This window comes from Melanerpes formicivorus, unplaced genomic scaffold, assembly GCF_026170545.1.
Source record: "Melanerpes formicivorus ecotype bairdi unplaced genomic scaffold, bMelFor1.0.p_v2 SCAF_5, whole genome shotgun sequence".
Lineage (NCBI taxonomy): Eukaryota > Metazoa > Chordata > Aves > Piciformes > Picidae > Melanerpes > Melanerpes formicivorus.
Window position 1 is genome coordinate 15,658,646 of NW_027142357.1, and position 14,239 is coordinate 15,672,884.

At 40.6% G+C, this 14,239-nt stretch overlaps 1 protein-coding gene across 2 annotated transcripts; it reads right to left on the reverse strand.

Moving 5' to 3' along the window:
• Positions 1 to 1,563: 1,563 nt before the first annotated feature.
• On the reverse strand, positions 1,564 to 13,938 carry CD28 (CD28 molecule). Of its 2 annotated transcripts, none has more exons than XM_068137790.1 (4): positions 13,752 to 13,938; positions 6,365 to 6,718; positions 5,985 to 6,103; positions 1,564 to 3,121 (listed from the first exon to the last, which is right to left on the reverse strand). In XM_068137790.1, the coding sequence occupies exons 1-4, from the start codon at positions 13,804 to 13,806 to the stop codon at positions 2,981 to 2,983; spliced, it is 669 nt and encodes a 222-aa protein (XP_067993891.1). In that variant the 5' UTR covers positions 13,807 to 13,938; the 3' UTR covers positions 1,564 to 2,980. The 2 variants fall into 2 exon arrangements, with proteins under 2 accessions (XP_067993891.1, XP_067993890.1); XM_068137789.1 differs by having other exon boundaries at positions 5,985 to 6,106.
• Between the last annotated feature and the right edge of the window lie 301 nt (positions 13,939 to 14,239).

Sequence of the window (14,239 nt, forward strand, 5' to 3'; positions counted from 1 at the left end):
GGGAGGGTCAGGGCTGTCCTGGTATGTTATGTATTGCTTAAATACAGATGGAACAAATTAGGATTGCTTTGTTTGTTGTATATGCTAATCCACATATGCAGAGTCAGACTCCAGGCTCAACTAGCTTGCTCCTCTGCAAACATTTCTTTTAGTCACTTGCAGTGGTGGGTAAAAGGTATTTCCTGGTATCTCATCTCCAGCAGTCTGTAATTCCTGTCCCTACAGTGCTTCAATATAATGACAGAGTAAATTTTAAGACATTGCTGGGTATTCTCCTTTCATTGTTGTCCTCATTCTTTTTTATTATATGTTCAGGATGTTTCCCTGCATCTCCCTTTCTTTTCTGATCAGTCAAATGAATTCATAATTCCTCCAGGTACTCCAGGACTTACTTACTAGTGTTATGTCCTGGGAGTTATCAGTATTGGGGGAAGGAAATCAAATTATACCAACATTTGCTTTAGAAAGTAGTACTTTCCTCTGACTAGCCTCAGGCTCCATGCATTTATTCAAGATTTAATTTACTGTATCCATTTAATGATTTTTAAGGAGATTGCACAAACATAATAAAACTCTAAGGAATAGAAATAAAATTAAACAGATATATCAATATCTAATTTTATATATATATATGTACAAGCATATGCAGTTTAAACAAAGAATGTTTACTGTGTTTTCCACTTCTGATGCACATTTGCTATCTCATCTTACATTTGCACTAGAAGATGTGATTTTTCACAGTGCATTGTAATGAGAGCACTTGTTAAGGTTGTGTTATACAATGACAAGTCTGGTAGATCGCATGGAGCATGGCAAGACAGTGCCATACACTGGTGGAGGACTGTGTCCAGCCTGCTGCTCTCTACCAGGAGTGGCTGGATGTCCTTTCTCCCCTCCATGTCAAGAGGGAGGCAGCAAGGCATTAGCAACCCTCCCAGTCAATATCAACAAGGAGGACCAAACTAGGACCATATAGAAACTGCCATGGGTGCTGACTGGCTCCTTTCTCTCCACTCCTTGCATATGCCCCTTGCTGCAGTACAAAGTTGTGGTAAGGTGCTTTTCAGGAAGAGTGAAAACTTACATGAAAAAATGTCAGCCTTGGGGGATTTATGGATGTGGTGAGGGGAAAGGGGAAGAAATAAGTAAAAAGATTTTATGTTCTTCAACCCAATAATAACCTTTTGGGTTTGCTGAACTGAGTCAGAGCAAAGTTTTCAGGACATGTTGGGTACACGACTGTGGCACTGTGCTAACTGCACAGCTCTGCCACATGGCATTGGGGGTTCAGACTTTGCTTACCATTGCCATTGTGGGCTTTGTGCCCTGCCGTGGCAGAGGGGCACAGAGCACTTCAGGAACATGCTTTGTGTCAACATGACTCAGAATGAATGGTTTGGGGCCCAGTCAGCAAACTCAAATAAAACTTCCAATTTGGAAGTGCCAAAGTTTTTCCTTGGGCTGAGGTGTCAAAGCAGATTGGTGTGACCCTTCCACACTTCTACTTTTGTCATGTTTCTCTCAAAGAGAGAAATAATTTTTTTAACTTGGAAGAAAGTAAATATTCTACAATCCACATTGTATTTCAAGGTGGGAATATGGATTTATTTTTCATTTAATTGTTTATTCAGTAGTTCCTATAAAATAAATCTCAAACCTCATCTCCTCAGTATGAAAATGAATTTTAGTCCAAGACAGCCCCCATTACCCTTTAGGATGCCCTGTTAATGTAAACATGCTTAACTGACAAAAAGGAAACAGGTTTTGCTGAAGACATTGTCTTACTCCAGCACACAGCATTTCTGAAGAACATCTTCAGATGGGAAGGTAACCTCCAGACAATGCAAAACTTGTTGAAGTACTCAGAGCAGTCCCTGCAGGTGGGTGAGCAGTTGCAGGTCCAAATCACAATTGTGGGAATGAAGAACCCTCTAACACCCCTAAATATTTGGTGCTTACAGGAAAAAAAAAATCACAAGATCTTTAGTTGCTTATAACTGGACTTGGATTTTCAGAAGTGTTCTGGTACAGCCTAGGAGCCAGAAGATGTACACAAACATCTGAGGAGGACTCAGCAAAATGCCTTGTGGATAGGAACAAAAATTCAACAATGGAAGTAAAGGTCTCTCTGTCTTATAATGCTTCCCATATAAATTCACATTCCCTCACTCTAGGAGGCAAACAAAATAGAAGTGGGGTTCTTCGTGATGACAACGCATCTCTCTTCCTCTCTTGCTTGTCTTCATTTTGTCTTCAGGTTGATTACTTTTTCACTCTGTGGAGTAGCTTGTTCATAACTTCGGATGGCCTTATGAACATTTAGAAAATGTCCCACCTAAGAGCTCACATGTAGATCGTTTAGTAGTTTTCTATCAGCCTGATTTGCCCTGGCAGCCCATTTACCAGGATGCCTTGTGGCTGAATTTTCCCCTCTTTCTTTCAAGCATGTGTTTTGAATTGCAAATTGCGCCCTGGTCTTGTAGGGAAAAAAAAATATAATTAAAATTCATATTGCCATGTTTAACAGCAAAAAAGGTTTCTGAGGATTGGACATATAGGAAAGGAAGTTAATAGTTAAATCTAAGGCAACAGTTATTGGGAAAGGTCAGAAGTTCTGGTTCTCCCAATAGCTGAGGAAAACCACAAGAGTTAGAAGACCAAATCTAAGGTCTAATGCCATCTTTCTGTCTTACCCACCTACAATCCTCAACACAAGTTCTATCTTATTTTCAGCTTTCATGGAGCACAAATGTTTTGTCCTTCTGCTCACCCATCCCCCCATGCTTCACCCTTCTCCCTCATGTTTGCTTAATTTTCTTTTAGTACACTATATTAAAGCTTAGCCAATACTTGCTGTGATGTGGGTATCCATAATCAGTAATGACAAACATTATGAGAAATGAGAGGCTGTCCTTCCATGTCCAAGAGCAAGTGACTGCCTAGAAACACATGAGGCTACTGGCTTATCAGCTGATTAGTATCATGGTTGCCAGGACCGATATGCAGTGTAGTCTCGTGTTGGAGCATAGGATGGGTAACCTTTCTTCTTCTGGTATTGTGGATGCCGGGGAGTCATGTTCATGTAGTCATTCTGATGGTACAAATTCTTCTTGGATTTTTGCTGTGGGAGAAGGATGAAGTATGACAACATTTTTGCAATTAATTAGTTTGTTCCACCTGGGCTGAATATTCAAAACAGGGGAAGAACAAGGGTCCTTTGAACAGAGGGGTTTTGACTGAGAAAACTTAATAATGAATTTGATTAATTTTTCCTTCTTTGAATTAACAAATTGCTTTACCCAGCTCTCTTACTGAAAACAAACAGGTTTCAATACATATACAGAAGAATTAGGACACAATCTCATAGAATAATCTATGGAATTTGCCCAGTCTTCATACAAGACTCCAGCTTATCTGCTGAGATATTTACAGTGGTAGTTCTCCAGGTAAAGGAATGCTGCAAACCAAAGATACAAACAGATGCCTCTCAGCATGAATTCTCAGCTGTTGAATGACTCAGCAGAAGCAATACAGTTTTAGCATTGAAGGTTGTCCTCATTTTTTAGGAGGAAAAAAAAAGAAATTAGCTTAACTCAAACGAATAAGAACAGGAAAAAATCATCCCAAACTATGTGTATCATGGTTTTCGTACCATTTACAGCAGCAACACACAATTTGTATGCTCTTCTGAGCCTTCCTTCATGGAGTAAAAGAATCAGAGTTGATATTAGTCTTTTATCTGTCTCATCATCTGGGCCCCAAAAATCTCATTTCCACTGTTGAATTACTGCCTTATATTGACCCTGTGAGACAAGGGAGGCATTGTCTCTTTCAGAAATAAGAGAAGCAGAAGACAAGTGAAATAATTTGCTTAGAGAGGAAGTTTGTGGCTACAGCAGCATTTAAACCACTTACTGCTGCAGGCTATGCACAAGGTTGATGTTTTTGCATAGCTTAAGGCTTTATGATCAGGGGCCAGGTACAGTGCTTCCATGCTTTTTCCTTAATACTGCTCATATCTTCTTTTGTAATCTCCTTTTTACTGACATTTTCTCCCTGTATACATAAATATTTGCAGATGCTGCAGTACACCTGTGATGTGAAACTTGAGGATGTTTGCTTTAGAAAGTCTGGTGGCTGAATTAAGCTGCACGTGCCGAGCAGGGCTCTTTACTTTGAAGCAATTTAAGCTATTTTTATATCAGTGTTATATAAATATGCAAGGTGTCAAATGTCAGTTACGTCCTGCTTAAGCCATGCAATGCAGTCAATGTAGGGAAATCATTAGATGCAAAAGCTTTACCTTTGTATGTTCATCTCTGTTATACAGGATTTTTATAATTCACCTGAGAGGTAATTTTGCACGGGAGAAAGATGCTAGCATGAGTGAATGTTGGACTGTTAGAGAATCAAAGACTGGTGATTTTAGACAGAAAAGCAGTTTTCCTCCAAGAAAGGCAGAAATGTATGAAAATAGACAAATCTTTAGCTGCTTTCAGGAACTCAAGTGAAACAGGCTTGCCATGGCTGACAAGTATTATATTTTAGGACCTTTTAAATTTTTTTTTACAATTCACTGTATCTTCTAGGTAGCTGTATTTATATACAGCAACATTATAAATAATTCACAGTCAGAGTACATATTATCAGGAGAATACCAACAGCAGGAACAGCAGCAGGTAAAAACCGATGCAGCAAACAGCACACATTGCATTGCAGCCTTGTCACTCTTGCTGGGGGCAGGTATGTTAGTAGCACAATGTGTAGCCATTAGCACCAAACCAGCAGAGCAGACAGAAAGTCTTTCAGATTGAAAGGATGATTTTGAAGCTACAGTGTCTCATCAGAGCTCTGATTTAACACTAGCAGCTGTTTGCTGTAATCCTCTCAGCTTTCCTAGGAGTCAGCCTCTACAATAAAGCACACTGAAGGACCACCCAACCATGGAATCTGCCTTAGTGTTTTCTTATGGCAATGCCCCATTGATTATTTTCCATTAGAAATAGCCATGTATTGAGCAAGTATATTTTTGTTAAATTAGAGATTTCAAGCTTTAGATAGCACTGAGAACAGCTTTCTGTATATATGCAATATTTAACAGTCAGGGATTCTGGGTCCTTTATACAAGCTACCCTGTAGTGTGCTAAAAATCACTATCTAAGGACATGATAGAGGGGAAAGGCAAAGTGCAAGGAACAGAACTCCTGAATTTCATTGTTTAAGGTTTTCCCACATGGAGTATTTTGTGTAAATCAGCTCTGGGACATCAAAATCCTAATACTTGTCTAGAAAGATGTCCTTCCGCTGCCACTGCATCAGACCTCACTCTTTCTTTACTCCAGCAGGCAGAGCTGGGTGTGACCTGGGTCAGACAACCCTGCAGAATGATTGGAAAGCAAAAGTAATGAGCTATAAGACTGTCTCAGCTTTCTTAGGATTAATGTACACAGGCATACAGAGTCTACTGAAGTTCCCATGCTCGTATTCCCTTGTAGTCAAGCTGACACAAATAGTGGATACTCGAGGGAACTGCTGGGTAGACACACACCATCTGTGTCAATGGTCTTGGCAACCTTGAGAGTTCCCTACAGATTGTTTTATTGTAGGAGAGCTCCTTCTACCAGCACAGTCTCAAAGGTTTTTGCCAGGAATGCTTATAGTGTTAGATTTCCCTGTCAGGGACAATTGGCAGAGCTAGAGTATGTGTCCCAGTATTGCTGGTGTGCAGGGCACTGACACTGATAGAGCATTACTATTTCCTTTATAACTCCACTGCAGAGACCTGACTTGTTTACCTGGAGAGCATCTGGTGTTTGGCTCTTCTGGGGCAATGCATGGGTGTGTGTTTAGATCTGAAGTGAAAAAGCACTGTAACCCTGAAGTGAGAGGTATCAGTGTGTTCATGGTAAACATGGCAAGTATAGCCTGAGAAATTAACTAGGGACAAATAACATATAGAGCAAAGGAGAACAAGAGTTTCTTACCCAGTAGTTAATAAAAACTGCTGTTATTAGCATACTGTACAAAGCAAGGATTCCAGTCATTGCCACAATAATCCACAAAGAAACTGCAGACTGAGGCTCTTGTATTTCCACACGTGTCTCTTCTTTAGGGAAAAGAACAAAGAAAACTTTAAATTCATGAAAGCAAAACAAAGGGTTGCTTATTTTCTCATTGTTCCAACCTGACATATAGATTAAGCACCATTTTAAGGTGTTGTTTTCAGGATTTCAAGATTAGAATGCAGTTTTACCAGACATCCCATCTGTTTTTTTGGTGTTTCTGTTGGTTTGTTTTTTTTCAAGGAAACTGCTTCAAGCCGTGTGTAGGGGGAAGATACTGACCAACAGTGTTCCCAGCTTACCTTTCACATGAATGACAGTCCCGTTGCTCTTCTCATTGCAGACATATGGAGGTGGATACATGGCCTCAATTTTGCAGAAGTAGATGTCAGTTTGGCTGGCACTCATATTCCAAAGATTGAAGATGACTTTTCCTTTATCATGAGTCACCTGGCAGTTGGACTTTTTATTTAAATTACTGACAATTTTGGATGTGTTCCATGAAATAAAGCAAACTTCCACTGCACTGTTTGCCCCTTTGTGCAATGAAGCTCGAAATTCCTCCCCTGTTCCATTGTATGAGTAGTTGCAGATCAGAGTTGCAGTTTTGTTATCTACGGTGAGGAGAGGACGCTGGGCCACTAAAATCTTGTTTTCTGTAAGGGAGGGGAGAAAGTGAGAAAAACACTTTTTTTCACAAAATACAATGTGCAACTTCAGAACCACACATCCTCCCGTGCAACTCTTCTCCATGTCTCTTCTCCCCTGCTGGACACTCCCTACTAGGAAGTGTGTAACCACCAAGCTGCAGAAACAGCTTCTCACTGGAGCTCTTCTTGCAGCGATCTCCCTCTATGTAAATAATTACATAGTCACTAGGGGAGACTGTGAGGTTGAGTGTTTTTCTCCAGAGGCAGAACCCTAGAACAAAAAGTGTCCCATGTGATTAAGATTTAACATCAGGGCTCAGAAGGCTACTCTGCCTGTATGTCCGTGTGCATATATAGAAGGCCACTTTAGTCTATCCCTTCCTTAGCAATCAGTTTCCCAGTGGACATTTATGAAATGAAAATACTATGAATTAAGTGCTTAATTTAACAGTTGGATAAGAGAATATTGTTTACACATTCGCTTTTAAAGCCAAGGACAGAGTTGAAGATTTTGCAGGTGGAATTTGCTGAACCATTTCAGGGGTTTGGTCTTTGATAATGAGCACTAAAAGCATGGACTGTGATAATTTTAATTTAAAATAAGTTATTTCTCTAGCTAGCAGCTGCAGTAGATTGTTAATCTCTCAAAGGAGTCAGAAGCTGACTAATTTAACACTGCAATGGCACTTAGCACTGGAATGGTCTGCAGAAAAAGATGTAACATGGAGGTATAACTCAATTTGAATTGACCATATTGATTCATAAACAGGAAGCATTTTCTGCCATGTTGACCTCTGTGCTACCATCTGCCAAACAATGAAACACTACAAGGACTACGCAGAAAGACAGCTTCCAAGAAAACACATCCTATACAAATGAGGCCCTACTTTTCAAACGATGACCATTAAGTAAAAAGAAGGGGGATAGAAGTTGCCAGAACTAAGGACAGCCCTTTTCTGTGTGCATGTGACTGCAGAAGTCTTCATGCAAGCTCAACTCAAATGAGGCCACAGTAGCCTTTTATAGACCCCTGAGAAATGCAGAGGTTTGTGGATGGAAATCATACCTCATGTCTTCAAAATCTGTTGCAAAACCTATATCCTTTCTGCTTGCTCCATATGATAAGACTCAAAAAGGCTAGTAAGCGAGATGTGGTGGGAAAGAGGCAAGATCCAGAACTCCCCCAAAACAAGTATTTCACAGTGTTTAACAATATTTAGGACCAAATGACTACGTTTTGTGTGTTCACATCTCCACAAGAAGATGGAATACCCCAACTCCTCTCGATTAGGTCACTCCTTTGGGAGGAAGGTGATCCAGGGAGTAAAGTAAACACAAAGACATGTATGAGGTGGCCAGAATTAGCGTAGGATGTGGGCAGTAAAAGCAGGTCCTGACTAGCAGGTTCTCAATTTACCAGCCCAACCCATGTTCATTTTCTCACTGAAAGTCTTACCAGCCTTTTCTTCTCATGAGAGAAGGAAGGCATGAGACAGTGAATGCCCTGTGGCCTTGTCTTTATCAAAAAAAGTCTTACATCTCTTTGTTTGATATAGCATCCCTTTGTACAATATAGCATAAAGGATAGAGCAGAGCTCATCACATCTCTGAAATCCCATGTTTGCATGGAACCCAAACACTGTGAAACTTTTTGTTTTGATGAAAGATTAGCATTTCCAGCATTTCCAGCCTTTCCAGCAGACAGAGACAAAGATCTTGAAATCCAGGAACTGTTGGTGTCCCCCAGGGATCAGTGCTGGGCCCCATCCTCTTTAATATCTTCATGGATGATCTGGATGAGGGGATTGAGTCAGTCATCAGCAAATTTGCAGATGACACCAAGTTGGGAGCAGATGTTGATCTCTTAGAGGGCAGAAGGGCTCTGCAGAGGGACCTCGACCGACTGGACAGATGGGCAGAGTCCAACAGGATGGCATTCAACAAACCCAAGTGCCAGGTGCTGCACTTTGGCCACAATAACCCCATCCAGAGCTACAGGCTGGGGTCAGAGTGGCTGGAGAGCTGCCAAACAGAAAGGGACCTGGGGATGCTGATTGGCAGCTGCCTGAACATGAGCCACCAGTGTGCCCAGGTGGCCAAGAAGGCAAATGGCATCCTGGCCTGCATCAGAAATAGTGTGGCCAGCAGAAGCAGGGAAGTCATTGTGCCCCTGTACTCTGCACTGGTTAGGCCACATCTTGAGTCCTGTGTCCAGTTCTGGGCCCCTCAGTTGAAGAAGGACATTGAGACACTTGAACGTGTCCAGAGAAGGGCAACAAGGCTGGTGAGAGGCCTTGAGCACAAGCCCTACGAGGAGAGGCTGAGGGAGCTGGGATTGTTTAGCCTGGAGAAGAGGAGGCTCAGGGGAGACCTTATTGCTGTCCACAACTACCTGAAGGGTGGTTGTAGCCAGGAGGGGGTTGGTCTCTTCTCTCGAGCAATCAGCACCAGAACAAGGGGACAGAGTCTCAAGCTGCACCAGGGGAAGTTTAGGCTCGAGGTGAGGAGAAAGTTCTTTACTGTGAGAGTCGTTCATCATTGGAATGGGCTGCCCAGGGAGGTGGTGGAGTCACCATCACTGGAGGTGTTCAAGAGGGGATTGGACGTGGCACTTGGTGCCATGGTTTAGTCATGGGGTCTGTGGTGACAGGTTGGACTTGATGATCTTTGAGGTCTCTTCCAACCTTGGTGATTCTGTGATTCTGTGATTAATAACAGACAAGGCAGATTTCTAGCTGAGGTGCTGCGCATGGTGAATTCGCATTGAAATGAAGACATTTCAGCAAAACATTTCAGTTTCATTAAGTCAGCATTTTCCAACAAAAGCTCTCACATAAGCTTATAAGGCATTCTAGTAAGGGCTGAGGTTTGGATTCCACCCCTTTAGACAAGGTATTTGATCATATTTTGCCTAAGTGGCCATGTGCCAGTCTGTGGTAGACTTGTTCTACCTTTAGCACAGCAGAATTCCACACATCTCACAGAGTGTCCACCATGACAACCTTGATTGTCATAGGGACTGAATACACTAGAAAAGATCTCTTCTGTCTTAGAGTTTACAGCCAAAACAGGCATACTTGAACAGACACTTGCAGAAGCATTACACTTCAGAAAAATATTTGCCTGTTTTCACTGCAAGTAGTCACAGAAAAGTATTGGATGTTTATTGCTCAGCCTGATCTTTTTTTTTTCTTTTTTTTTGCTATGGAGAGAGGAAAAATAAAGAAAACTGAAAATCTCATCACTGAGGGACCATCTTCAAATTGTTAGTTAGACTCATCTGCAGACCCCAGTGACTTATCCCCACCCTTTGCTATATTAAGCTAATGTCATCCAGATTCCTGAGATTTAGTACATAGCTTCATGCCCCGAGCTCCACCATTTATCTACAGGCTTGGACGATTTATGTCCCTGCCATGATATTTTGCTAATTTTTAACCAGTTTCTTCTGATGCAACTACTTTAAAAAAATAAAATTAAGTTCCTTCAACTTACTTCCACCTCCTGGATTTATTGTCTGATCTGTTTGCCATGACATGAAGGCTGAATGTTGGTAACTCAGATCCCTGCTGCTGATGTTGGAATACAGGGTAGCTGAGCAGTAGGAAGATTATTTGTGGATTATTAAACGAAGACTACTCCTGTGTCATATAAACTGAGCACCTAAATCTGTTTTCACCAAGTGGCTCTACTAGTTTAAATCTAAAGTGATTGAGGGAGATCTTTTGGTTTTCATTTATAGGAACTAATCTGCACTATGTGAATTGATTGGGCTGTAATTCCAGCAGGGGCAAGGCAGGCTTACCCTGAGTTGTGTTAGAAAAGTGTGCTGTCATCCTTCTCCACTGGACTTGGAATAGGTTTTTTTAATTGAAGGAAGTCACTCATGAAAAAATGTGTATTTGTTTCATGGGGAAAACATAGTAAGGCCAGACATCCTTTACTTCACTTGTATTCTGAATAGGATTTGATTATATTCTCAGTAGCATCTGGATCATCATGAGCAAATATGTGCTGAGTCTGCTTTTGCCTTCACAGAGGCAGTTTTTCTCATAAGAGTTGCTTTGAGTTTGTTAAAATGGTGAAGCTCTGAAACATTTAATATGTGTTTCCATTAGTGTATGCTTTCCCTTAAACAGGGTTATGATTGCCATTTCCAGAACTGTATCATTGTGCATAGCCAAGAAAATGGCAGTTATGAAATTTTGTGTACAGGTTCAAAAAGCAATGAATTCTAAACATGTAAAATCATTTAAATCAGCATGCACAGGATATAACCTTTCTCTCCTAAATGTTTGTTAAACTTTTTTACACCTTATTTCTCATTCTAGACATTTGTTGTAATCATACTTCATGTTTTCTGAATCATGAAAAAAACAACCATCCATATATAATACCCATAAAATACTGATTCTGTAATCATGGACCTCTGATGCAAGCAAAACTTCATTGAAGGCTTTTTTTCTTTCTTATTTGCCAAGAAAGTGAAGTAGGGATGACAAAGTACGGAAAATAACTATTTTGAGGGTTTTTTTCCAGAACTTTCCATGAATCATCATCAGCTATTGGAAAAAAAATACTCTGCTAAAAATATTTTGTACTCTCTTTCTTTCCTATGCCAGTTGACTTGAAGAAGCTGTTTACCAGATCAAGGAATCTGGGGTAAGTTGGAATATCTATAAGCACAGTAATGAAACAGGCCTCTTAAAACCCTGAGGGGACAGGGGAAAACTTGAAAGGAATTTATTTAATCCCCAAACGGAAAGACACACATTTATGTTATAAACAATTCCCTTTTTGCTGCTGCTGGTCTGTTGCATCTTTACTCGTTTTTCCCAGGTACAAAAGACTTTGTCTTTGACTTTGGTTTTAGGCCACCCAGCTGTGCATACAATGTGCAGCTGGAGGGATCTGCCCCTTCAAGCTGTTCGAGACTTGTTTTGTACTAATGTTTTCCACTTTGGTGTGAGTACTGCAGGAAGCATTGTACTGCATAAAGCTCAGGTGACACTCTTGCTTTAATGAAACCCAGCATGAACACAGGGCTTTCTTCTTGTCAGTTTGTGACTTTATTTATTTATTTTGTTAAAAGGATATGTTGATGTTGTTATCTCAGCTAACTTTGCTGCATACGTCTTTGCATTCTGGTAACCTTAACAGGCTAAAAGTTGATTTTAACACCCAGAGACTGTAAGCCAGAAGGCTGTGCATGTAATAAAAAGATTAGGTAATTTTTGGTATGCTGCAGTGGGAACCCACTTATATTGCATATTTCACCAAATACACAGGACAGGCAACTTAATCTACCTGCCTCTCTGACAGACCAAAGCTAAGTAATTATTTAGCTGGCAAAAAGACGTGGAGGACAAACTTTGTAAATGTTAATGTTTCTGCAGAAGGGAAAATGAATAAAGTCATCTTTTGAGTCCCTTTCCATGTTTCAGATTTGATTTACAGCACTCACTGGTGCAGTGTAGTAACAGCAAAACAGAACAAATTCTGTTGTCTTCCCCAAAATGAAATACCTGACTGAGGCCTATAACTTTGTGGCTTGAGGAAGTCCATCACAGTTTTGACCTGCCTTAATGTTTTCCATGTACTAAGGATCAATAATCTCAACTGAAATGGAGGAAAGGTGGAAAAAAGATATAGAGAAAAAAGAATATGGGGGAAAAAAAAAAAAGAGGAGAACCCTGAGAAGCAAGTGACCTCATGCTTTTCTTTAAGTAGTTGAACAGTCTTGGTTAAGCTGTTTGAGAGACTCGAGTTTTTCATGCAAAGCAAGTGTATAAATGTCTATGGAATCATGGAACAACCCCCGTAAACTTTATTCTCTTTTGTTGCCGTTGAAAAGGGTTGCTTAAAAACTGCTCACACCTCATGAAAATGTTTTTAAAACTGTTAACCCACTGCTGATACTTATCCCCTCTTCAATCAGTGTCTTCTCTGACAACCCAGGGACCCACTGTGGAAATAATTGTGATATTGCAAACACAGAATTAAAAACATAGGAAAACAACAAGGAAGGAAAAAAACTATGATCTCTTAAAAAAGCAGAGATCATGGTGTCATGCAAATTACAATGCCTTCACTAAGAAAAATAATTATGGAAAAATAAGGTAAAAATAAGGAAAAAATATATTCAATTTTATCTCTTCTAATAGGAAAAAACCAGTTTTTTAAAGATGTTCTGTACATGAAACATTTTGCATTGGAAAACAGGTTTTTGTTCCTATCTGTAACTTGCCTGTAAAACACAAAACACTGATGCTTGGAGAAGACCCAATAACAGTTCACAGGCCAGTGGGTTGAAAAATTATCTGTCTCAAAATCCTAGCAAAAGCTATCATCCCTTGCCTTGGTTTGTATTTTGATATACCTCTTGGAAAGTTGCATTAACTCTGAACATAGGAGCACTGCATCAACAAGACAATGCCAAGACAAAATGCTCTCAACCGCAACTGGAAATTCGGAAATATTCACGAAGACTCAGGTTTTTAATATTGCAAATAGACCTTTTTTTTAAAAGTTGAAGATATTTTCAGAAAGAAGTTAGGTATCTAGTAAGTATCAATATAGTATTAATGAAAAAAGTAAATCAGAAACTCAGCAATTCACACCTTCCTATCTTTGAGCTCAGCCTGCCATAAGAGAGGCATGTGCATCAGGTCTGTTCAGCTCCTCTACTCCTCACTCCTCTGCTTTGCACTTGTGAGTGAAATTTGTAAAGCGAGAGGGGCAGGTGTAATAACCTCCCTCTGTCTATGCATTCAGTTGCCAAATGCATCTAAAGAGAAGACAAATTCAAAAAAAGCTATTGAGTCTCATCTTGGAGGGACACTTGTGGCAGGGAAAAAATCAGCCTCTTATGTAAAGTCAATCTATGCACAGAAGCATTTCTTCTCTCTCTCCTTTCATCAAAATGTAAGATAATTTGTACAAAATTAATTCAGTGCTATGCTAGACCTTCTTCCTTCTGATGATCAAAGTGAGGAAAAACAATGGAAAAGATTGAAAAGGGGAGTGGGGTAGTTGTTACCTGTTACATCAGCAGTGGGGATGAAGCAGAGCACCACGAGGATCCCCAGGAGCATGGTGCTAATGGTGGGCCCAATACCTTGTCCCCACCCCCTCCAGGCACTGTCACGTCTTCCAGGTGCCCGTGCCACCAGCCTTCCTCCCTTCCCTGTGGGGCTAGGCTGCACTTTCTGTTGCTCTCACAACTTTTCTCCTCCCTCCACAGCACATGATACACAGCCAACTGAAACCACTCTAATGGCAATGCTTGAAGAGGAAGTCAAATTGTGATGACTTTAGTCTTAGGAAGTTGCCGCTGTAAAGTTCAGCAGCACCTAAAACATAGCAGAAGCCCACCTGTCAAAACAGGGACTCTTGTGCCTGTATTGTGAGATGCACACTTGTGTTTGGGGCCCTGCAGTGTTTCTCCTATTAGGGAGCAAAGAACTTCCCTGGAGGTGGAGCGCTATTTCTTCACCAAGTGTACATACAGACATATGCTGTTACCGT

Coding starts and splice junctions, on each gene's coding strand:
- CD28 (XM_068137789.1), bottom strand. CDS start 13,806: ATGCTCCTGGGGATCCTCGTGGTGCTCTGCTTCATCCCCACTGCTGAT. Junction 6,719..13,751: donor CCCCACTGCTGATGTAACAG/GTAACAACTACC, acceptor CCTCCCTTACAG/AAAACAAGATTTTAGTGGCC. Junction 3,122..5,984: donor CAGTTTTTATTAACTACTGG/GTAAGAAACTCT, acceptor CTTCTCCCACAG/CAAAAATCCAAGAAGAATTT.